The sequence below is a fragment of the Diadema antillarum genome, unplaced genomic scaffold, assembly GCF_040938485.1.
Source record: "Diadema antillarum isolate AM-2024a unplaced genomic scaffold, OU_Dant_1.0 seq00000549_RagTag, whole genome shotgun sequence".
NCBI classification, from domain to species: Eukaryota; Metazoa; Echinodermata; class Echinoidea; order Diadematoida; family Diadematidae; genus Diadema; species Diadema antillarum.
The window spans coordinates 620625-647277 of NW_027271494.1; the positions used below are offsets into that span (position 1 = coordinate 620625).

Sequence of the window (26653 nt, forward strand, 5' to 3'; positions counted from 1 at the left end):
ACACCAGGCAATGCTCGTCGCAGTGACTCACACAGACTCATGTAAATCCATATGTTTGCTGTTATTGCAAATCTAAAATAGACAGTGACCCCTGGTATCATAAGTCTGGCATTGCCCATAGATTTAAAACAGTTTACATACACTTATCCGTTCTTTTCTAGCTTTTGTTTTCTGTTTCACACTATTTTGCTCTCTTTCTTTCTTTTTTTTTTCTGTCTCTCTCCAAATATATGCGTGTATGTATATATGTATATATAATTTGATATATATACATTTGCTATGTATTCTTCATTAACCTACCTTAACCATCTTTTTTCTCTTTCAAATCCCCTTAATTCCACTCAGGTGTCAGAAGGCTTGCCCACAGGGCTACTACGGGCAAGACTGCAAGCAGGAGTGCGTCTGCGACGTAGGTCAGGGCTGCGATGGGCAGACAGGTGCCTGCGAGAGTGAGTGTCTCGGAAGTGAAGCTGGGGATTAGGTTGCTATAGTTAGATTTTGTTCAGTCATTGTACAGTCATTCACGTGGCATCCTCGGTGGTCCGCTCCATAAATACAGTACCAGGCCACCCTTTAAAAGGCATCCATACGAACCCTGACATAATTAACAGGTAGCCATGACTGGAGTTACTTGTTACTAACTACATGTACGTGTTCTCCGTAACGCCAATGTCGCACGAACTTGTACTAGAAGGCAATATTAGGTGCCTTCATTCCAAACGTAGTAGTGCTAGGTATTTTTTACATGTTCAATTCAGTTCAATTCAATTTAAAAGGACATGGCGTTTCCATTTTTTTACCATCTACCCCCCCCCCCCATAATATTACTTTCATTACTTTCAGACTATTTTTGCAAAAGGTAGTCTTCATACCTTCCTAATAGCCATAAATTACTTGATTCCTCTACAGTAACAGTCTGTCCCTCCTTGTCTTCTCTTACTCTTACGTTTGTGTTTTCGTCTTTTTCTTCTTCTTCATATCAATATCGTTATCAATAGTAATGGTAGTAGTAGTAATAGTAGCAGTAGTAGCAGCATAAGTATTTCTATTGCTGCTACATTGTATAATTTTCCATCATCACCATTTTCTGCAACAGTTGCAGCTTCCGTAACAGTTGTTACTAATAATCTTTTTGTGTTTTCACGATATTGCAGTAAGATGGATGCATTTTAATTATTGGTATTGTTTTGGTTACACCATTTTGCAGAACCCTTGCTGGGAGATAATTTGACGAAGGATCCAAACGGAGATGTCCACACGCAGGAGCTGAGGGATACCAAGCCAACGCCTTTCTTTATGTACGCAATCATCGCTGGGGGCGCTCTAGCCATCATCGTTCTGATCGTCTTCACGCTAGTTGCTTCTCACAGATTTCGGGTTATTTACCACGGGACCTACGAGTGAGTGAACGTAACTCTTATTCTCAATGGTGTAGACGCAAACAGCCTGATGAGTATTGTGAATGTTTTGTTAACTTGTTTGTTTGTTTGTTTGTTTTTGCTTTGTTTTTCTTTCTTTTCTTTTCTTTCAAGCGGCAATTATTTTGGAAAAGGAGAGAATGTTATTCTCTGCAGATTATTGCTGAGCACATTGAGGCTGAGAATGCGTTTGAAGGCGAAAAACTTGCAGTGCGGTTATTTCTACGAGCAGATTAATATTTGTAATGCTGGACCATCAAAGACATTAAGACAATAATTTCCTCAAAACTTGGTAATTATATTCCCTGCAAGGAAGTAACAATACTATAGAATGGAACTGAAAATTGCGTTTCACTCCAAAAGTTTGTTATAATGGTTTGTAATGGAAAAGATCGGTAAATATTCAATGAGAAGGATTACACTATTCCAGACTGTTTTGGAATATTTAATCGCATTTTATTTTACCTCTTTTTTAATGAAGAGATAGCGCAACTTTTTAATCAGATTCTACATATTAAACTCGTTAAAAGCAACGACCTGCCTTCTGAGAGAAGAATAAACTGTGTGTTAAAATTAGTGTGAGTCGAATTGACCCAGCGTTTGGCTAATTCAGTATAAATGATTAATATATTATTGGACTCCATCGGACTCCACTAACAAAGTATTTTTTTTCTACTTCTTCTTTTCCACCATGACAAGAACTCAAGAACACACTATTTTTTTTTTTAGTCTGTGTATCCTTTCTGTTGTAAAACAAACTTACACGACTTTTTTTTTCTTCCTTTTCTTCCACTTCTTAGGACGGGCGAACGGCACGACGAGCTTTATATGTCGCGTAATGTGAAAAATGGTGACGTCAACAGAAACAGAACCAAAACAAATGGTGAGTTTGTGAAATACCTTTTTTTTTTCATAAACGCAAGGTTTTTCTGTGACTATGTTTCAACTACTTTGAGTTTCGTTAAAAAGTCACGATGACATGATAAGATTTGAATTCAATAGGCTTATCAAGCATGTCCATTAATCAATTTGTCTTGTAGGTTACTGTGTACATCGTGTTCTATTCAACACCAAGTGGAAAGCTTTCTTCATGCTTGACCAATTGTTAAAATGCTGTCGTTGCTGTCATTGCCATTATGATTAGCAGTAGTTGTAATACTACTGATGTTGTTGTTATTCTTCCTTTCAGGTTGACAGCAGTTATCAAAGATATCATTGCCACTTCTGAGTTTTTGTCATTATAACAAGCAACTTCCACTTTCTTGATTATACTGTAAACATCTATCCTGTAAACACATAAACATAATTATGGTAACCGATCCTTCACATCATCAGCTCCCGCTCTTTGGAATTCATTACCTCTTTCAATCAGAAGCATATCTTCCTTTGATTCTTTCAAGAAGGCACTGAAACTTATCTGTTCAAGTATTGATGATTGTATATGTTATGTCATGATCGATTGTATTATGTTATGTCAAGCGCATAGAGAATTTCGTTAATTACTATGCGCTTTATAAATTTAAATTATTATTATTATACCCAACAGACAGAGGCGATGTCTTTCCTATTTCATGTCTAAGATCAATGAACAAAATCGATGAATCACAAAAGCAAATTTATCCCAGGTATATTTCTGTACATCATTCTGTGTGCCAACATGCATACCATAACCTGGCTTATGAGGTGGCTTTCTGTTCATGCTAATTCCTTTGTATAGGCGCTTTAGCGACGCGGGTTGCCGAGGAGCGACGGAGGAGTATGTCGGCATTGATCGCCAAGTCCGACAGGCAGTCACGCACCGCATCGTCCATCTTCAACTTCTCCTTCGGCAAACTATGCCTCGAAGAAGAAGAGTACGATGTCAGAAAGAGCGCGCCCTCTATCGGTACTCACAAGAAACCTGTTCCGATCCCCCGCGACCCGAGCAAGATCCGCACCAGTGCCACCTCGCCGAACCGGACGTCGTCGGAGACGAAGGCGACAACGGACGTCGCAGAGCACGCGCCACAAGCGCCACCTCCCGATGTAACTCTGGACAATGTACACGTTTCAAGATGAGCTCTTCTCTGTCGTGCGTCGAAGTCATATTAAATGACAAAAAAGAGGGGAAAATGGAGAGAAAGACTGAGAATGTCATGCTATTTGACAAAAAATAATATCTACCTGTCTGCAATACCATAATTTTTTCCTTGGTATAAGGTGTGCTGTGTAACTGTATCAGCTGAAAATTTTCCAATGAATCAGTGTTCCAAAGAACGCGAGTGTGAGGTCGTAACACGCGCGGAAGGAAATTATCGTATTCACATGGCGACTGAACGATCCCAGAAAACGTTTACAAGCATGATCATAGACAAGCTCATAGACATTTAATTAATTTCGCCACAAGAGGCGAAATGAGGCGAGACCATTCGTCAGTCATTTGCTAGAATGTGCACAATAGTGTATGATTCATGACCTAATCATTGTTCTCGAAGCGATCGAACCTAGCCTCACCGAATTCATGGCACCTTGTTTCGGGTTTGTAATCACAGCACCCTACTGTAATTGCGACCATCCATTCTGTGAATGGATCGCACTAAAGACTTGTAATGGATCAATGAGGAACAAGACACACACACATACACACACAAAAAAAAAAGGATTAAAGTGTTATGTTGTCGGTGTCTTTTATTCAAATTAATGTGTCCGTTGTTTTGTTTTGCTTTATTTTTATCAAGTCTCAGTTCGATACGTGTTTAGTAGGAATTTTGCGTTGTTAACTTCACGAGATACAAAATTAAAAAAGAGATAAAATTCCCATATTTTGTAAGAAAAAAAGAGATACGTAATGGGATATTTGTATTGCTACGAAAATGCCAAGCTTGCTATCTACATCCCAAGTAACGCGTGTTTCCATGATATTCCTGCAAAGAGAATGCAGAAGGAAGTACCTTTCTAATTCGGAATAAGCAATGTTAGCATCGAATCTTACTCCATTTTTTATCAACTGGTGTCTTTGGCCCATCATTGTCAAAGCAAAACCTATCCTGTCAGTGCTGGGCCCTGTTTCATACAGCTGTCCGTAAAGTTACACATGACTTTACGAAAGACTGGAATATGAAGTGCCAATATGTGCTCTTTTTTTCCCTTACGTTTTAAGAAAGGATGACTGTATGTCAATAATTATTTCATCCACATTGGTACAAAAATACACCTTAACTAAAAACGAGTGTTAAAATGTAAGAATAATCATTATTATCTGCAAATTTCAACTTTAGCTAATGACATGAACAATGATTAGGAAACCCACTTGGCTTTACGAACAGCTTTGTGAAACAGGGCCCTGGTCTATTGGTAGTGTTTGTCCTGACGTGTACGTGCAAAGCAACCACATGACCCTGTAGGTTTTAACAGAGTTCGATTGGTTTGTTTGAAAATTGTCTTGGGCTGGCCCAAGAAGGATAGTTGTTACCGAGGACTCTTCTTTTGAAGATTGAAGAGGTAGCACAGGAATTCGAAAGTAAGTCACTGCAAAATTAACAAGGAAATAACGTGATTGGAATTCAAGCCAGGCCGTTCGATACTCACCCACTCCGGTAGCAGTATAAAGTCAGAATTCAATTTGTGCGTTATGTACATGTGCTCCCCACTGAGTAAGTGAAAAAAAAAGTGTTGACTTTAAAATAATGAATGTTAAAAGAGCAGTTCTGAAGCTTTGGTACATTGGAATGTTTTTTCAAAAGATGCTGAAAACGTATTTCTGTTCTTTTTTTTAACATCAACAGTACAGTGCCACGCACACTGTTTATTTTGTTGTGTATGTATATCTGCTTTTGTTTGTTTGTCTGTCTGTTTGAATACGATTTCCTTCATGTCCTCTTCTGAAGGGACGAAAAACAATGCTAACGTTTAGTCAAGAAATGCTTATAGATACTGTAAAATACAAATATGCGCATAAAACCATTTGACAAGATTTCTAGGTAACGTTCGTATCAAAAACCTCTTTTGATACTTGTCGAGATATTGTTAATCATGTGGCACAAAAGTGTCAAATCTTGCACTCTTGTTTAATCTGCCCACATCATTTATTCATGTGGCATTGTCGGCAGATTTACGGTAATGATAGGTATACATTTGTATATTATGATAGAATTTCCGGCTGAGTTATATGACATTCGTACTAATGTGAAATATCAAATGTCATGATATTATTACGAATGAATTCATCAATTTATCTATGCAAAATATTACAAGAAAACAGTAAGATTTAGATGAGATGAACATTATTACTGCAGAGAGTTTCTAGAGAGCAATAAGCCATGAAATTGCTATATTGTGTTTTCATCAACGTAATGTTGTAGAAGAATTGATCATTCCTCATTATTATAACGGTGTTAAGAAAAAAGAAAAAAAAAGAGTAAACATGATATCTGAACGGCACTTCAAATTCAGAAAGTTATCTTACCAACGAGGTTAAGCAGCCATGCTGATGTGACCTAGTTCGAAAAAATACCTCTTATTATCATACGCATTATGTTGACTTTTTGTAGTATTACGCAATAATCACAAGTTCAAATGAACTTTCAGTGTAAAAGTGCAATGTAGATGTGAGAAGTATTAAATGTGTTGTTGGTTTTTTTTCCTGTATTCCATCTTAGTTACGGAAATTGCCATAAAAAAAGGGACGGCCCCCTGCGACGAAACGATGCAGACGTCGCTATAAAAGTAGAAATATTTCTATTTCATATGAAAATGCTGTGAATACAATATTATGGCTTCCTTATTCATAAGTGTATATATTGTACATATGATTCTTATTTAACATTTTCACTGAATAAAATATGCAATATTTTATAAAACTAATGTTCTTGCGCCTACATTTACATGAATTGCAAGTTTGCGTTCTGAAATGAATATATTTTCACACACACACACACACATACATTATATATATATCTATATATATATATATATATATAGATATATATATATATATATATATATATATATATATATATGTAGACATTATATATAGGGCCACTAAGATATCTAAATTTGAAATTCTGGCTGCCCGAAATAAAAAAAAAAAAAACATATTCCATTGTGAATCTCAAGTCCCCGATCTGGCCACTGAAAGATATCATTCTTTTTTCTTTCCTTCTTTCTTTTTAGATGTGGTGGGACGACATGTTATCTTTATTGGCCCCAGGCCACCAGCGCACAGCTAATGTCGAGACATACATAACGCACACAAGTATTGTGTTGTATAATATGGGCATAATATCTATATGTATGACTTATAATCAATACTAACACACCAGACCCACCAGCTCAAAATGCCAGCAAATGGCATTGCACAATATATATGGTCATTACTCGGAATGACAATCAAAGTTTGATGCGTAGATGCCAACACACACAATACAGCTGTGGCATGTGACTGTCTTGTAGAGTTTTTGTTTTTTGTTTTTGTTTTTCTTTTGTTTTTCTTTTGTTTGTGTTTGTTTTTGTGGGGGGTTTTTGTCGGCCGTTGTTGCCTTCCTGTGGATGTTGTCGTAATTCACTTATTTTAGGTGTGTAAAATATTGATGCCATAGCTTCAAATAACGCCACTCTTTTCTTCATCTACTTTACGTTGGTGGCATCTGTATTTAATTGTTCACACTTTCACAAAATGGGAATGCACAACAAATTATCAAGGCGTTTCCATCACAGGTCCTTCACATTAATTTTGCTCTTGCTATCGAACAAGGAGTTTCCTTTAATGATCACGACAAAAATCGCGTGCCGATGCAGGAATATTTCTTGGGCATGATATTTACATATTTCTATTTTCCTTCAGTAAATTCTCATATTGTATGTTACTACAGTCTGAAGCCGTATTTGACTGATGATTAAATAATACATGTACGTTGTACTTTGCAAATTAAGTACGCTTCAAAATAACACTTCAGATAAGCTATATATCTCGCATTCATTAGCATCAGTTTTCAAGATTTTTCAAGTTTCACGCTCTTTGCAAGAGCAAGCATACCATGCTTTACGTGGACATAATTTATATAAACACCAAGCAGAAGTTTGTATCACGCCTGCTTGCACTGACCATCAGAGAAGAGAAATCAACGAGTAGAAATATAATCACCAATTTGATATGAGTACTTCTTATGGATGGGAGTATAAAGTTATGTATCTGTATCTAAAATCTGACGAATCCATTTAGTATGCCGAAACGAAATGGAAGGCAAGGCAAAAGCTGCTCAAAATTGCATTTGAGTACACTTTATATAAATGAAGAGTTTGTTCGTAAAAACCGATAAGTCCATTTTTGCAGATTTTGAAGTACGGTCTCTGTCATAAAGTACAAAATAATACCTTTTAAATGATATATTAGTCACTACACATAAAGGCACATTTTTGAAGTTATGGTCAAAAGAAGCAGAAATTTTCTTATTATTCTCTTTATTTGTCTTGACCGTTATTCGCAAATATCTCCATTTGGCAAATATGGACTTATCGGTTTTTGCGAACAAACTCTTCAATTACAACTTTGAGAGATCTTTGAATGCATTACACATACACTATCCTTACAATCATACTAAGCAGCCGTCTTTGGTCTTTCGGTAACATCCTGCCCCTTTGTTGTGTCTTGTTATTGCTGTTGATTAATCATGAAAGACAGGTTCGACTTTTAATCACTTGTATCTAGGATTGCAGCTCTTTACAGGCTATCAACCCTGTCATACGTCAAACAATCGAAATGATATTAGCCAGAGTCCTAAATATCCAAATCTACTACATGTACAATATGTAGCTTATCACATGATTATTATCCGTCCGTGGTATACGTTGATATCTTTACATATTCTACAAAACAAAACAAAAGTCCTCGTATCTATAAGCTAGATTCTTTCTCCTTCACTCCATCGTCATTGACGTTTACAACGCAGTCTTCTCCGTCCGCGCATTCATTTTCTGGACCTCCCTCGGTCGCGATAAGGACTTCCTTGTCACATTCGCCTTTTTCGTCTGCTAGTGCCGATTCGTCGATAGAGGGCGATACATCCTGCTGAGTTGTCGTGGATGACAGCATGGCAGATATCAGACCTGAATAAGACAAATCGACAACAGAACAGAGAGAAAGGGGAGGACACAGTTGGATATTTTTTTTTAAAAATACGAAATTTAAACAACAAAGGGACAAGCGAAATTTTTGGTATTATTGCAATAACAAAAAAATTTGGACTTAACAAACACCACCCATAAATGTCTACCTTTGCACCCATTGAAACATAGTAAATATAAACATATATTAAGGTTAAAACACTGACGTTAGTTTTCCAAATTGGTTTGTCACAGTGCATATTTACTCATTATTTGCTCTTGACTTTGCCAAGAAGATGCCGATTGCAGCCACATATCGAAGTCACAGAGGGAAAGAGAGCGTATGTAAATCATTCGCACGTTATGTCAGTTTCGATGGCATAGACTGACCCAGGGTCAACATCGGATTGGCTGTAGTTGTGTATGCACGACGATAAACACACACGCACACACACACACACACACTTTTTTTTTGTTTTATGATATTCTTTATTTGAGTTCCATTCAATATCAAATCCATATCAACAATGAAATCAATATTACCAACAACAAACACACACACACAGTTTTGATAATGTTTTTATTCGAATTTCGTTTGATGTCACCATTGCTTTCATAACGAAACGAATGCAAACATTCACCTTGATCAACGTGATTAAACTGAAAAACTTCTGCTCAATCGCACAGAAAGGACAGCATGACATGAAGACATGCAGTAAACTAAAATTTCATAACACACACACACACACACACACACACACACACTTACACACAAACTTACCACCATTCTGATTGTGGTTGATCTCTTTTGGTTCCTTACAAAGCTTGAGAGTGCTCACGTCGTCGCTGTTCTCCTCGTCGTCGTCGTCGTCGTGACCGACTTTGCGAGCCGCAGTTGCCTTTGGCACGCTGGAAACAAGGATAACACAACTCTCAAACTAGAGGATAAACAAAATCACTCATCAATTTAACAATTATTCATTTTCTACATATACATATATACATATATAATATTATATACATATATATATATATATATACACATATACATATATGTATACATCTACTATCTAATGTTTTATCTTACAATACGTATGCATAATGCGAGAGATCGATCTTCACCGAAACGTACGCCGTGTCTCATTGTGAATCATATTGTATAATGTGGAAGATATCAAGCTTGATTCGGACATTGCTCTATATACTTATGTACAATATACAATCTACATGTTGTATATGAATTAAGATATAACAAGAATGGGGTATCTTTGCACCATCACGATTATTGAAAATGTGACCGAAAACGAAGTTTACACGAGACATACCACAGACTAAGCACAATATTATTCTGAGTGGAAAAGCAGTGAACCATATCGAGATAGAGATGAAAGTATAGCACAACTATAAATTATGATACTTAGGATATTACTCTCTGATTTCGTATCGCGGAGAAGTTTGTGATCTGGCTGCAGGTTTAGGGCCTACTTCATTCACAATAGTTCACAATTCCTTCATACAAGTCCCTTTCTTGGCACCCACCTGTAGGTCGCTTGCTGTGGCAGCGTCCGGATACCTTTGACCCCGTATATGAGGAGCAGGACCAGAATGAGAGCAAGAATGATGCTACCTATCACAGAACCAACCACAACTGCGATGTCCAACTCGGCCTTGGACTCCGGCTTCTCCACCGCTGCCACTTCGAGATCTAATGAAGGTTCAATTGTTAATTGAATTGAAAGGCTAACTACCATTTGCACTTCATAATTAGAATAGGACATAAGTTTGTCTAAAGAATCATAATTAAGATCATTTTTCTTTCATTTTCAAGAATCCATATCTCATACTGTTCATTCATTACTGCTGATCACTGGAACAGTTACTGCCTCTCAACAATTAATGACAAGGGATCTCTTTTCAAAGACAAGAGAAAGCATTTGTGTGAGTAATGATAGTAACCGGCAAGATAAGTATTCCATGATATTATTCAGACAAAGAAATTGGGTTTATGACAATGTCTGTGGCCAAATCAAATTATCCCTGATGTGGATGTAATAAAATTCTTTTCTTTTTCATTACATTCTACATGAACTAGATAGTGATATGAATATAATTATACACGTAAATTGCATACAATTCCATATAAATATGTTGTTTCATAACTATGTGACATGCATTTAAGTATACCACCTTTGCAAAAGTTCTAGTAATGAGAAATCTCGTGATACTCACGAAGAGAATGATATACATTACCTTGACACTCTCCGGTAACTGGGTCACAAATATCATGCGTTATGCATTGACAGGGTTGACTGCAATTCTGCCCAAAGTATCCAGCTTCGCAGGTATCCTCACACCTGCACGAGATGAATTAGAAAAGGTTAAAGGGATCGTATAGCTTTGGTTGAGACCTAATTTCAGGTTTCTAACATTTTTTGGTGAGATAATGAGAAACCTCTTATGAAATATGAAAGAGCATGTAATTTTATGAGGAATTCAACGTTTGTTTGATGAAAATTGGTTTGAAAATGGCTGAGATATCCAAAAAAGAGCGAATAAAGTGTGGGACCCACACTTTATTACGATCGCTTTGTTTTACTTTGTTTTTGGATGTTTCGGTCATTCCAAACCCGATTTTCATCAAATAAACTTTGAATTCCTCTTAAAATGGTATGCTCTGTACTATATCATAAGTGTTTTCTTGGTATCTCGCAAAAAGTTAAAAGCTCAATTCTCATCTCCACCAATACTGTACCATCCCTTTAAACAAGTATGATAGGATTTGCAATAGCCTACAGGTTTGTTTTCCTTTTCAAAGAATAAGATTATGTCGTCACTACATATACCATCAAAATAATGTCTCCTAGCATGCTACAAGATGTGTAAAGCAATATCACAGCAATGTAACTGTCATGACTAAAAATCAATGAGCAAAGAATGATACATAATATCTACCTTTCTCCTGTAAATCCAGGTGTGCAAAGACAGATCCCCAAGGCAGGATGACAACTGGCCCCATTGGCACACAGTTGACAAACCCCTGAACATCCGACTCCGTAGGTATCATCGGGACATGGTTGGCTGCAGTGTACGCCCATCCACCCGGCTTCACAGTCAACACACCCGACGACGTGGTCACACTTGCCACCATTCTGACAACTACAGGTTTGAGCGCAGTCGGGTCCATACGTATCGTTCTCACATGGCTGCTCGCAACGGGACTTCGTCCAGCCAACGGCACAAACGCAACCGTCAACGTGGTGGCACACACCATGATCCGTGCACTCGCAAACAGCGGAACAGTCGTCCCCGTAAGTGTCATTTGCACACGGGGCATCGCACTGTGTTCCTTGCCATCCCCTGTCGCACACACACCCAACTTCTGGATCGCACCTCCCATTCGAATGACAGTTGCATTCACTGGAGCAGTTCACGCCGAACCATCCTTCGGGGCACCTCTCTACGCAGTTGGGCCCAGTCCATCCTGCTTTGCAAATGCACCCTTCAACGTGATGACAGGATATGCTGTTTGTGCAGCTACTGCATTCACTGGAACAGTTTACCCCATAGCTCCCTTCAGGACATTGTACATTGCAACTCGAGCCTACCCAGCCAGGTGTGCAGAGGCAACCGTGAATGTGGTGACACCTACCCCCGTTTTGACAGTCACATACTTGGGAACAATTTTCCCCAAACGTGTTTCCAAGGCAGGGGAGATCACAGCGCGTCCCTTCCCAGCCAGGTCGACATACACATCCATGAACGTGATGACATTCCGCTCCATTATGACAAGAGCAGCGAGTTTGACAGTCCACACCATAGAATCCTTCTGAACACGTTTCGGAACAGGCAACGCCAAGCCATCCAGGAGTGCAAGTGCATGAGCCGTTAATGTGGTTGCATTCTGCGCCGTTCTCACAAATGCACTCTTCACTGCAGCGTTCTCCAAAGAAACCATCACTACATGGAGCTTCGCAAGAAACACCCATCCACCCTGAAAGACACTTGCAGCTACCGTTCGTGACATCGCACAAAGCCTCATTTTGACACGTGCAGGACATATTGCAATCATTCCCATAAAAGCCCTGATCACAGGGGAATTGGCAAAGTGTGCCCTGCCATCCTGGTTGACAGAGGCAGGAACCGTCGACCGCATCGCACACAGCACCATGTTGACATAGGCAATTCTGTGCACAGCCCAAGCCAAACATCCCTGCAGGACAAACTTCGGTGCACAGATCGCCCTGCCAGCCAGGTTTGCACATGCAAGCGCCATCAAAACGACTGCAGCTCGCGCCATTTTGACACTGGCACTGCTGAAGGCACCCAAGACCAAATAGACCGTTTGGACATTCCTGTTCGCAAGTACTACCCATCCACCCAGCAGTGCATGTGCAGTCTCCTGTCTCAGGATTGCACAAACCGTCATTACGACACTGGCAATGGTACGCGCACTGTTCGCCGAAAAATCCTGGAGGACAGCTCATGTTACATAATTCGCCCATATACCCAGGTTGGCACGTGCAGGTACCGTTGACGTGATTGCAACTGGCGTTGTTTTTGCATTCACACAGGGAACCGCAATTCTCACCATAGAAGTCAGTCGAGCAAGGTTCTTCACACGAGAGCCCAATCCAACCCGGCATGCACTGACAGGATCCATTGACAGGATTGCACAAGGCGTCATTTGCACACAAACATTTATTTAGACAGTCTTCTCCGAAGTAACCATCAAGACACGACTCCAAACAGACTTCACCAGTCCAGCCCGGTTGGCACGTACACGCACCGTCGACTATATTACACGTGGCGCCATTTTGACACCGGCATTCCTCCAAGCATCCGACGCCATAGACCCCTTCGGCACATGGATTCTCACAGTTGGTACCCACCCAACCCGGAGAACAAGCGCATGCGCCATCAACGTGATGACACAATCCTCCGTTTCTACACAGGCACTCCTCTTGACAGTTCAGTCCAAAATATCCTTCTGGACATCGTAAATCGCACAGCGGTCCAGAAAAACCTTCTGTACACGTGCAGGAACCGTCAATGTGGCTACAGTTTCCTTTGTTCTCACATTGGCACGTTCCGTTGCAATGCGCGCCGTATGTCCCTGGAGGGCACTTGTTGGCACACATTGCTCCGATCCATCCCGGACTACAGAGACAGATGCCACTGACAGGGTCGCAAGAGAAGGCATTTTCACACTGGCAAGTGGATGTACACCCTACCCCGAAGGTCCCTTGTGGACAATTCTCTGCGCATTCTTCGCCCGTCCATCCGGCAAGGCACGTGCATGACCCATTCCTCACGTCGCAGAGTCCTCCATGCTCACATCGACACTCATCACTGCAGTTACTTCCGAAGAAGCCCATATCACATGGGGCCTCACACCGTCTACCCTGCCATCCAGGACCGCAAAGGCAGCTCCCATCGACATGATTACACTCGGCTCCATTTAAACATTGGCAACTTTCTTGACATTCGACTCCAAATAGTCCAATGGGACATCTCGTAGAACAAGTGTTGCCTGACCATCCCGGAGGGCAAGAACATGATCCTGTGATGTGATCGCAAGATCCTCCATTTTCGCACTGGCAGACTTTCATGCAGTCTGCGCCATAGTATCCTTCCTTGCATCTCTCCTCGCAAAACCGGCCAGTCCAGCCGGGTAGACATGCGCATGTCCCATTCACGGGATCGCATAGACCTCCGTTGACACAGCTGCAGTTCTGCGAGCAGCCGAGACCGTAAGAGCCGCTAGGGCACGGCTGGTCGCATTTGGCTCCTGTCAATCCTGCGGTACAATCGCAGGAACCATCAGGTCTGCATGGAGAGTTGTTCTCACACGCACACTCTATCTGACAGTATATCCCCGCGTAACCCGCCGGGCAGGTGCAGGTACCATTGAACCGATCACACAATGCCCCGTGCTGGCAACGGCATCTGCATGGTGTAGAGAGTTGCAAGAACGATTTACTCTTTGTTTAGATGTATCTTAAATTTTCTTGTGTAAGAAGCAATATTTATCTCTTCTCCGACAAACTCAGAAGCTGGAAAGTTTTGGGTTCAATGCAATTTGTTTCCTTGATAAAAAGTTTTCTAAAGTAACGTACAAAAGGTTAAGGAAAGCACAAAACGACTCAGAGGATCGGTTGGGAATAGGAGAATTAACGTTATGAAAAGTTATGTCCGCCAATTCCATGACATTAGTCCAAGTATGACATGTAGCTGAAGTAATAAGGAACTGAACAAGACTACGAAGTATTTACACACTCAAAATGCTTGGATTCTCTCTCTCTCTCTCTCTCTCTATATATATATATATATATATCAGGCGCGCCGGAAGCAGTTTTGGATTGGGGGGGCAAACATTGGAGGGGGCTCAAGATTAGACTATGCATATGTTACACAATATATATACACACACACACACACACACACACACGCACACACATCTATTATTTATATGGGCAATTCCGCGGTTAGTAACGTTACATTTGAACAAATTTAGATATTTGTTTTTACTACAAAATTACCATTTATTCATTTCAAGTCAAAATTATGTCAAAAACATATTCATCCTTCCCATGTTTATGATACAGTAAAGAATGAATACAATCCAAGAAATATTAGAATTGCTATGGCAACTTAAAGGGCTGGTTAGTAACGTTACGAAAAAAGGACATGACAAAAAAATCAATGTCTTGTAACAAAAAGTGTGCAAAAATTCAAGTTACTTCAAACAAAGTGTTGCATTAATTTCAATTATTGCATCATGACAAATGTTCATGCAAATTTTTTTAGCAGTTCGACCGATGATTTTTTAGCTAGACCCCCAAAAGCATGGTTAGTAACGTTACGGTTAGTAACGTTACATTTGTCCGGAGTAATTCTGCAGGTCATTTCACCCTTTTGTAATTGACAAAATGTCACATGACTTCTGGAGTATTTAAATGTATTCATCTTTTACCCTTTAGCAAAGCTTGGAGGAAAAAATTTCAAAGGAACCCACTGTAATTTGCATTTAAGTGAATTTCAGCATCCCCAGTCCCACATGTACATTTTAGATGATGGTTTTAGATCTCGCAAAATCAATAAATACGAAAAATAAAATCTACTGAATTTGACAGACCTTAATGATTAATGAACATCCATGGCATTAGTTGATACCTAAATCAAGGAGTAAGATAAAGAGGCACATTTCTTTTATGCATGTCATGTCCACCTAACTGCGGAATTGCCCATATATATATGTATATATATATATATATATATATATATATATATATGTATATATATGTAAAGTGGCGTACGGTGGGTCGAAACATGGGGGGAACCATAAAATAATTTTGACTGTCTGTATGCTTGTGTGTGTGTGCGTGAGCAATAATGGGACTACTATACATTACGGAATGTGATACATTCAACATGCAGTCATTGAGGAACATTGTAAGATTTCCTTACAAATTATATACTGTCAGCAACATAAGGTGAATGACATAACAATAGAATGCGAGCGAGCGAAGCGAGCGAGCTTGAAAATTTTGATATTCTACAGTTCCAAAACTGGAGTTTTAATTGTAGCTACATATTTCGCTTTGAAATAAATGGGGGCGCATCGGGCGCAACTGCTGGCAATTATCGGCAGCAACATTGGGAGAATGGCATAACGATTCAATGCGAGCGAGCAAAGCGAGCGAGCTTGAGAATTTTGACATTTTAGAGTCCAAAAACTCCCGTTTGTAGCTATATCTTTCGCTTTGGAAATTAAGGGGGGGGGCATCGGACGCAACTGCTGGCAATTACTGGCAGCAACATTAGGAGAATGGCATAACGATTCAATGCGAGCGAGCAAAGCGAGCGAGCTTGAGAATTTTGACATTTTAGAGTCAAAAAACTCCCGTTTGTAGCTATATCTTTCGCTTTGGAAATTAAGGGGGGGCATCGGACGCAACTGCTGGCAAATACTGGCAGCAACATTAGGAGAGTGGCATAACGATTCAATGCGAGCGAGCGAAGCGAGCGAGCTTGAAAATGTTGACATTTCACAGTCCCAAAACTCCCGTTTGTGGCTATATTTATCTTTCGCTTTGGAAATTAAGGGGTGGGGGCATCGGGCGCAACTACTGGCAATTACTGTCAGCAACATTAGGAGAATGGCATAACGATTCAAAGCGAGCGAGCGAAGCGAGCGAGCTTGAAAATTTTGACATTCTAGAGTCCAACAACTGCCGTCGTAGCTATGTTTTTCGCTTTAGAAATTAAGGGGGAGGCGCACCGGGCTCAACTGCTGGATGCGAGCGAGCGAAGCGAGCGAGCTTGAAAATTTTGACATTTTACAGTCAAAAAGCTGCCGTTTGTAGCCATATTTTTTCCCTTTTATTCATATATATACATATTTATTTTCTTTTCTTTGTTTATTCATTTATTTTTATTATCATTATTATAATTTTTTTTTTTTTTTTTTGGGGGGGGGGGCTTTTTGGGGGGGCAAAAATGCGTTTTGCCCCCCCACTTTTTGGATTGGGGGGGCGGCCGCCCCCCCTGCCCCCCCACTTCCGGCGCCTATGATATATATATATATATATATATATATATCCTTGTTTCAGTTTGTTCTGTTGTTGTTGTTGTTTTCTCACCTTTTTGTACAGCCCCGACCGTAAAACAGGGAGGAGCACGGAGAAGAACATGTACGCCCGCTCCAGCCAGCTGTGCACGAACATCGACCGGTGAAGCGATTACAGGAAGCTCCATTTTCACAGGCACATCGCTATATGAGCAAGATAGTAAGCAGAAAGCAGATAGTGTGCTTTTTTTTTTCGCTGCTGGAGTTGTTACCGTTGTTTCTTTTTGTAACACTAGTTCAAAATAGTTGTATTGTTGTTGTTTTCTAAGTCAAGGTAAAACAAAAATCTTCACTGAATGTTCCCTTCTTGACGCTCCACTTGCACAATTCGTTTCCATTCACCATATAATCACATTGAGTTACAATTTCTGATCACAAATTATGTACGGTGAGTTAAATATTTGTTTATTGATATGTGATCTAAAGTTCGTGTTATGTGTTTATACTTATTACATTCATCGACTGGGCATGCTGTTGTGCTGGCGCCCGGAGCAAGATCCACACTATTACTGTGAATGTCATTGTCAAAGTCGCATGGTCGGTTTGGGTTCATACCATTGCTAATCATCATAACTAACAAGCTAACACAAATCTAACTCCACCGTAGCATGTTCCTTGCTCATTACATTTCATGCACGCTTATTGACAAAAATGCCAGAAATCAGCCAATATAAGAAGATTACACTCACCCGTCGACAGCCGACACCGTACGTGGTGTTACTGCATGGTTCAGTGCAATCCGCTCCCGTCCAGCCCTTGGTGCACGCACACGAGCCTGTGACCCTGTTGCACTTCCCCCTATTTCGACATGCACAGCGATTCGCACACCCTACTCCCCATGTGTTTTTGGGACATTCTAGAACAAAAGGAAAAAAAGTTAAAAGGTAGATGACAAAGAGGAATATCCTATTTTAAAAGAATGTGCCATTTCATTTTCACTGAGTTCATTTCAGTATTTTTGTTTCAAAGTATAATTGTTTCACGCTGGTCATACATTGAACAGATAACCATTACACCAGTTTCATTAAACGTAGTATCATAGTACTAGTCTGTAACCGAAGCCAAAAGAAAACTGTTAATAAAAAAAAAGAAGCAAATTATTTGAGATACCACATTTCACGGTGTTGGTACACAAGAGACAATTAGACAGAACAAGGGAAAGTAAATGAAGCTGTGCTTGATTGGAATAGGCTTGGATAATTAATGATTAATGTTATTAAACATTCTCACCAGCTTCTCGAAATTTATGTATGAAATTATGTCTAATCTGCCCTGCTGCAGCTCGACATTATGAAGGGTCGCTTAAGATTAGGACAAGCGATCGAAAAAAAAAACAATGAATGAAACACTCTCATCATTTTTGTAGTGTAAGAATGTTGTTGTTATCATTATCGTTATTATCATTATCATCATAAATGTTGTTATTGTTATTATTATCATCATCATCATCATCATCAAAAAGAAAAGTTGTTCCTTCTGAGTGACTGTGTTAGTTAAAATTCCATCCTATTTCTGCAATTAAAATTTCTATAAAGTGCTAATAACAAAACGTAAAGAATCCTTGCAAAAAGAGAAGTTAATAACCATGTGCTCTTACTTTTGGTACAGCGGTTGTCACCCTGTAGCAGCCAGCCTGCACAGCAGTCCAGAGTGGTGGAGCCGTCAGGATTCCTGTTCAACGAGAGTGGTTCTGAGACTTAATTTTTTTTTTCGTAGTCATAGCAACGCGAAGTGTCATCACCATCATCATCATCACAAGAATTAGAATAGCCTCTCTTCAAATCGAATAACTCTTGTTGTTCTGTGATAGTTTAATCAATCAATGAAACACTGTTAATTGAATGAGAGAGCGCAGAAACACACACACACACTCATACACGTAGTGCGTAATATAACTGTTGGTCGACACACACAAAGACTCCCATGCATCATTGTTTTTGGCACATTTTTAGTTATCAAATGATTCATCTACATGTCATAAATTAAACAAACGTGAAATGTTAAAAAGGTTGGAATGCATGCAATTTAAGTCATCAACTTTGAACTATCTGGGCAGCTAGGATCAAGTCATGGAGCTTGCATGTACATTGTTTTTTCTAAAGCCCCGTTTTAACAGAGCCTTTCAAACTAGAGGTGCCTCGACAACGTCCGGGTAGCGTCCGGGTAATCGTTTGTTACTCTACCTGCTAAAACGGTCCCCGCAAAATGTTGCTCGGACGTTGTAGCGCTAATTTTTGCTTTTTGCTTTTGTAATCTCCTGCCATTTTATTGTCCGAGGCGAGGAATTGCGTTCACCGGACGTTGTCGAGACATTGCCGCGATAATAAGGTCTGTAAAAACAGGGCTTCAGGTTCGTTATTAATGTGTGATCATAAACTTGAGCATATATAACGCTGCAGAATCATAATTATACAAGCAGATCACCATCTATACAGGTGAATAAAGGTGGATGAACCTGGAGAGCTTGCTGAACCTGTCGAGAGATTTTTTTTTTTAATCTCCTCCATTTGTATTCAAGTTGACCATGTACATAACTCCGTCTGATGATCACATCGGTTGAGGTGACTTTGTGATTCTAATTGCTTCTCCTGTCATTTCATCTTGACAACCATGAACAACTAGAAAAAATATATAGATTTAAACCCGCCTTTCACAACGTGGCTCTTTTTCTACCATCCAAAATGTGTCACACGTCTGTAAGGAATCGTAACAAAAATATTAAAAAAGGGGGATGCATGGGGTCATGTTGGTTTGCGGCTTTCAGTTCAAGATAACGGCAGGTGTTGGTCCGAGAGAACCAACCGTGTGGAATGACGCGCATCTCCTCACATAGTCACGGAATCCGATCGCGTTTCTATGAACCATCCATGCTTGTATCGGGTGATGTTTTCTAACCAGGAACTGACAGGGAGGAGGGGGGGGGGGGATAGAAGGGCATGACCAATAGTAAGATCAGCGACAGGATATCAAATGTATGTATTTTATTATGTATTTTTTTCTACATATCACATAATATAGCCCTTTCCCCCGAAAGTCCTAATTTATTTGATATCATTAGAACTTAATGATAAATCGATGGGAATAAACAAACATGTGGGACATTTCATGTGATATGAAAAACATGCCAATATTATCATGATAATACACCTACGTTGTATGCTCAGCTTCACTTTTCCATGAAAACATGATTTTGAGTGTGTTTCTATTGATTCGACAAGTTTCTCCTTAGATGTAGGCCCTATTTGATTCCAAATCCAACAGAACTTCCACCGGTTAGTATGAGAGATTGTTAGTCTATCTATCAAAGTGAAATCAGGGTGGCGTTTCAACCGAAAAAAAAAAACCCGAAAATCATCAAGGAGGGGAAACTCTGGGACAAAATTGTTAAACTGTTACTGTACCGTCCGAGTTAGCTTAAAGGGATGGTACAGTATTGGTGAAGATGAGAATTGGGCTTTTAACTTTTTGCGAGGTACCAAGAAAACACTTATGAAATAGCACAGAGCATACCATTTTAAGAGGAATTCAAAGTTTATTTGATGAAAATCGGGTTTGGAATGACCGAAACATCCAAAAACAAAGTAAAACAAAGCGATCGTAATAAAGTGTGGGTCCCACACTTATTAGAATCGCTCTGTTTTGGATATCTCAGCCATTTCAAAACCGATTTTCATCAAATAAACGTTGAATTCCTCGTGGAATTACATGCTCCGTCACATTTCATAAGAGGTTTCTCATTATTTCACCAAAAGATGTTAGAAACCTGAAATTAGGTCTCAACCAAAACTATACGATCACTTTAGGAGCTATATGGTCTGGAATCACCACACTTCGAACAACCCTATTGTTACGTGAGAGTTCGATCATCGAGGTGTGAATAAAGCGAATAAAAAGCAAGGATGTGCGAATCAATAATTACCAAGACATTACATCCGAAAAGGGCCAGGCTGCATGGGCGAGCAGACAGGCAAGAAAATAAAACAAAACATACAAACATACTTAGGAAACCGCGGATCAAGTGCGCGGAAGTACTCACATGATAGATTGAAAAGACTTTTTGCCGAGTTTTATTTTCCAAGATCATGGCGGAATATGGGCGCGTTGCCGTATGAAAATAAACCCTGGGTCTCTGCGTGGTTGGTAAAGCGTAAATATTTAACATTTTCTTTAAAGGGATGAGAAATAATAAGCATCACTTTCCAGTACAGATATTCTTGAATCTTACTCACTGAACAGAGTCAGTAACCTTTTTGTGACCACGCCAAGTCCCGACACGGGAAGTATGTTCCCGACTCTGGTAAATTTATGCTGTTTTCAATTTAGTTTAATCTTGCTTCGTTTTGCTTTGTTTTGTTTTGTTTTGTTTTGTTTTGTTTTGTTGTTGTTTAGTTGTTGTTGTGGTGGTGGTGGTGTTAGGGGTGCTCTTCGAGCAAGCAGCCAATGCCGAAATCACTGGCAGTGTTATTATTGTTCTTGTTCTAACTTGGAGGAAGGTATGTGCTATGCTAGAGTGTATAATAATTGCAATACATATCATGCATGGTCTTGATTGTGAATGACCGACCATGCGCCGTTTCAGTGAACAAAATTTTATCCGGCACGTTGCTTCCCCGAGCAAGAATTATGATGCGCGACTGTACAATGAGGACACAATTAAGACTGTTGCGTGACGCAATGGACAGGCTATTATTGAGCTCTAATAGGAACAACACGATACAGGACAAAGCCGTTTGTTCTGAAATCTAAACAGCGGCCGCGAAAGACATTTTTAGGGTGTATGTATGTGTGATGGCAGGGGGAGGGGGTTCAAGGCAATGGTAACCCCTCCCTCGCTCTTCCTTGGAAAGTCGTGAGTTTTTGTCATCCATATACATATTATGTATTTACTTGTTACCATTTTTTGATCTTTAATAGTCAAAAAGGTGAGGGGATACAGCCTCCCCCCCCCCCCCTCCTTCGCAACCCCTGCTAAAAAAAAAAAAAAAAAAAAGTGTATAGGTCATACAATGAAATTGATTAATCATAAGAATGCTGAAAAAGAGATATCAATGATGACAATGAGATCAAATCATCGGGAGTCAGAATGATATTCGTGATGCAATGAAAATAGTAGTGTCAAACAAACATAACGTGTCACTAATACACATATTGGACTTCAGAGGAGCTTAGCGATTTATTCAAGCAGGAGTATAGTGGTGTGATAAATGGGGTAAACAATGTTGATTTAGCACATCTACACACAAAAAAGAATATACACAGTAGAAAACAGCTACTGTGGTCTACACGGGATGAAAACAGATCACATGTCCCGTTTAAAGCCCCGCGAGTGAAATTTTGCGTAGCTTTCTTGGTTGCGTTCCACCAATTCGGTGCAAACCAATTCGCCTTGGAGCGGACTAATCAGATACGATGCTGGAAACGAGAAACGAGTTGACCATGGGGCGAGGAAATAACCAAATGTCCGAATCAAACTCACGACTCGCCGAAAAGAGTATTATCATGATTTGAGGGCCGCGCAGCTGCTGCGTGCGAAACAGATGTCCGCATAGCGAACGCTTCGCAGACGACAGTACCACGAGTCATGGCTGTGTGTGAATGCACGTGAGTTCACTATCAAAGACGACTCCAAGGACCCCGATAACTCGAGTAATTACTTTGCTAGCAAAGTCCCTGCATGTTACATCTCAGCACCGATGAATTGCAGATCCGTTGTCCCATCACAACACTAAACTAGGAGATGTTGATAGAACGCATTCAACCATGTTGACGAGTTAGGAGCTTATTATGTTCATTTCTTGCCAATTCCTCCTCCAAAGATTTGATATAAATGTAGTTCGATTCAACAGAAATATTACGTAGCGGTAACTGAAATACTGGGCACTATCTTTTATCAAAACACACACAAGAAATATCAAATTGAAGGCAAAGAAATTCGTCCATGCAATCTTAATCTGTGGGCTTGATATTTATTATTTTATAAGGCAACATCATAGACAGATCCAATATTGTCATCTAATTGCATTGTATCAATATCTAGTATCTATACAATAATTTACGGCGATCTGATGTTCACCGGTAGCAATCTGCCAGAACTAACAGCTATACTGTTTTCAAAGTGTGTACGAAATTAATTTCCTCTTTGAAAAGCGATGATTAATTTACAATGAATGTTATGCAAATTTGATTGTGTGTGTGAGTGTTTGTGTATGCATGTGGGTGTGTGTGTGTGCGTGTGTGTGTACAAATCACTTGTGACCGCATTTTGTCGCGTAGTGAGAAGGCAAATGAACTAACAACTTACAAGAGATATTCCCCCACTATGATACCAATTTACATGACAATCGTCACCTGTTTGTTCACATCTGACGACTCGCCATAAACACCTGGGCCCTGTTTCATAAAGCTGTTCGTAAAGTTACGAACAACTTACGAGCGACTGGTGATCAGTTCTGATGTGCTATACTTATCAGAATTTCCATAATTCAGCACAAGAACTGATCACCAGTCGCTCGTAACTTGTTCGTAACTTTACGAACAGCTTTATGAAACACCCCCCAGGTCATATCAAAGAACCATGCATCTGCTCTGTGTCTGAAGTATGTGTGGAATCCGAGCTCATTAAATGTTAAAAGGCGTTGCAGTTCAGTGAAAATGACTTGGATTTAAACTACACGCAAATCTACAAATTCTCCCTTCCTCTCCCACCACTGAATACAGGTAGCTGTAATGTATTCAGATTTATGCATACTTTGTTCACAAAAGTGGCCCTTAACAACCATAAATGTTGCCGGAGACTTGCCTTACCAAGCAACAACTAATATCTGCCTCATGAACTATAGTATACAGTACAATGAATGTTTGATACACTTTTCCCACGAGGCTCAGAGCGCTTACAACATTACAAGATAAAAAACAATAGATTGTTTCACAGAAAAATGGTATAACTTAATGCGAGGGAGCAGGTGTAGGAACTGGAACAGGGAGCTGTAGGAACATAAACATCCATAAATTGTAATACATCGTAAAAACTGTCTATTCGATCACCATCTCGTTTAAAGCCACCAAGATAACATATTCACTCGGTGCCCAAATTACAGCGCTTGCTCTTTAAAAAGGACCTGTCATCCACTTATTTGAATGAAATGATTTGTTAGCATCCTGCAGATCTTAATAAGGAATCCCAGCCAAACTTGTCCTTTATTCTTTGGTTGTTGGATTACACATGCGGATTAATGAACATAGAATTGTTCGGTTCAGTTTAGTTTAGTTCCGTTTGTTTGTGTTTGGTTATGTAATAGTCAAATGAGGATCCATGCTTCTTTCCATTCCTATGAATTGGTTGCATTTCAAGCGTATTTTCGCCATTTTCTTTACACTTCACCTTGGCTCGGATTCTTATTCCTCAGTCATGTGTTGATTTGTTTTATAAATACAATATACAACAGTCGACACATTCAATCTGCTTTGCCCTTACAAATACTTCTTGAATCCATAGAGGGTTTCTTTGTTTGTTTGGGTTTGTTTTTTGTTTGTTTGTTTGTTTGGTTTTTTTTTTTTTGTTGTTGTTTTTTTTTTTACATTGATAGGTTCGTTGACTGCTTGTAATTTTACAGAAGGACAGCTCATTGCCTGGATCCGAATACATTGTAATATGAAACCGAATTCAGAGCACTGTAACTTATGGCGGCCATAAGTGGGGGCTTCCAAAGAAGAACAAAAACACTTTCAATGTGCTATTCAATGAGCCAGGTGCGTTACTTGCTGTCAGTGCATAAACTATCTTTTCTTAGACATACTTCAAGCCCGCCGTTAGAAATTACCATTGAAAAACAGTACCCAAATCGAATTGGTCTATACTGTCTCACGTCTGCATGAAATCGACCCAAACTGTTACTTACATCATGAGTCTTCATCCAAATAGATGAAATACACCGCAGATCCAAGTTTATTGACATCGAAAAAAGTGCATTGTTTGTTCCAGATGGTGCGCATACCATGACTAAACGGACAATGACCGGCCATTTCATCTATACGGACGGGGCCAGTATCAGAGGATTCTATGGCGTGGTCTTTATTTTGTGAAAAAAAAAGGGACAAATCTGCAACTCTGTACTAGTAGCTAAGAAACACACAATCTGTTAGGTCCACGTGTTTTATGCTGTGATGGTTGTGGCATGCGCTAATTTCAAACCGGAAGCAAGTCCCTTACTACACGAAAATGTTCATTAACAAAATATTATGAAGGTTATATAGAAACTACATCCGTCAGCTGAGCTACACACATACTGATTATACAGCGAGTTGGCTCTAAACCTGTTTCAAAATTAATACGTACATTTGTGTCGGCGGTGAGAAATGGACACTGTAAATTTTCGTGCGGAACTTTAACCAAAGCTCATCTCCATTTTTATGTGAAAGGAAAACATTCTTTACTTTTCATTTTCTCATATTTCATACGTCAAGAACTTCAGTAAAGACGTAACTTATAGGATCGCAAGGTATAGCACAAACCTCAGGCTGTGAGAGGTCATTATTGATTGTATCGAAAGTAAATCCTGGTTGAACCAAAACTATAGGTGGCTTTATTCACTCCCTGCACCCTTATCTGCTTCTTCCATTTCAAACTAGAATAGTTGAAGGTCATGCTATGTGCAAGTCTTTGTGCAAGTTTTGAAATAACATATTTAATGCTCACTATATGCTATCATCATGACCATGATAATTATCCATATAGCTCTGAAGGAGAAAAATGCTTGGATAATTACGAGTTTGGCAACGAAATGAATCTATCGTACTTACTCGTATTCGCAAACATTTTTGGCGCCTCGCTGAAGTTGTGACTGACCGCCGTTAATCATGATGGCAATGCAGAAGATAGCCAGGGAGAAGGAGATCGTTGTTGTCATGGTGATACGGGACGACATCGTGCGAGCTCGGTAACAGATGGAGAAGGAACATGCATCCAGACTGATTGATATGGAGCACGACAGCTGATGTTCCAGTGATGTCGATCACATAGGCATTTAGCCCGCGAATGGGCCAAGATTTCGTTGTTTGGCTGAGAACAACAGGACATGCGCACTCAACGTTTGCTGCGACCCCAGCTCGTATCGAACGTGGTGTTGCCTGAAAACAATCGACTGCGTCGCGAAAGACATTGCCGAGATCTGTACTGTTATCCAACCAATCAGAAACCCGCTTTCAATATGTACTGTTCCGGTCAATCCAATGTCGTCATTCTTCCTTCGTGATACCTTTAATATCTTTCTGCTTCTTTTTTTTTTTCTTTTTTGCTTGTTTATGTCGCAAGATTCACGCGAAGAGTACTCGGGGTTCCTTTGGTTTACGTTGCTATCAGTGCGTTTCCTTTTTGGTTTGTTTTGTTTTATTTCTCAATGGATGGCAGTGGATGGGCTGGCAAGTCCACAAGTGAGGGATAAAGGAAAATCAGAAGGTTTTATCAAAGTTAAGGAAAGTGCATATCCAAAAACACTGCACTATAAAATGAGTCCAGGACTTGTGGTGA

At 39.7% G+C, this 26653-nt stretch overlaps 2 protein-coding genes across 2 annotated transcripts in view; one reads left to right on the forward strand and one right to left on the reverse strand.

Moving 5' to 3' along the window:
- The window catches only part of LOC139734821 (uncharacterized), a 43049-nt gene extending 39368 nt beyond the window's left edge, over positions 1-3681 (forward strand). Inside the window, exons 5-8 of the mRNA XM_071645606.1 lie at positions 346-455; positions 1223-1400; positions 2219-2301; positions 3136-3681. Coding sequence (XP_071501707.1) covers positions 346-455; positions 1223-1400; positions 2219-2301; positions 3136-3476 — 712 coding nt within the window. The 3' untranslated portion in view covers positions 3477-3681. The remainder of the gene's footprint in view (positions 1-345; positions 456-1222; positions 1401-2218; positions 2302-3135) is intronic.
- Positions 3682-7975: 4294 nt separating this feature from the next.
- Positions 7976-26212, reverse strand: LOC139734828 (uncharacterized). The gene is made up of 9 exons (XM_071645614.1): positions 25927-26212; positions 18725-18798; positions 17817-17983; positions 17141-17271; positions 11451-14444; positions 10749-10852; positions 10038-10203; positions 9280-9407; positions 7976-8501 (listed from the first exon to the last, which is right to left on the reverse strand). The coding sequence occupies exons 1-9, from the start codon at positions 26049-26051 to the stop codon at positions 8290-8292; spliced, it is 4101 nt and encodes a 1366-aa protein (XP_071501715.1). The 5' UTR covers positions 26052-26212; the 3' UTR covers positions 7976-8289.
- Positions 26213-26653: the final 441 nt, after the last annotated feature.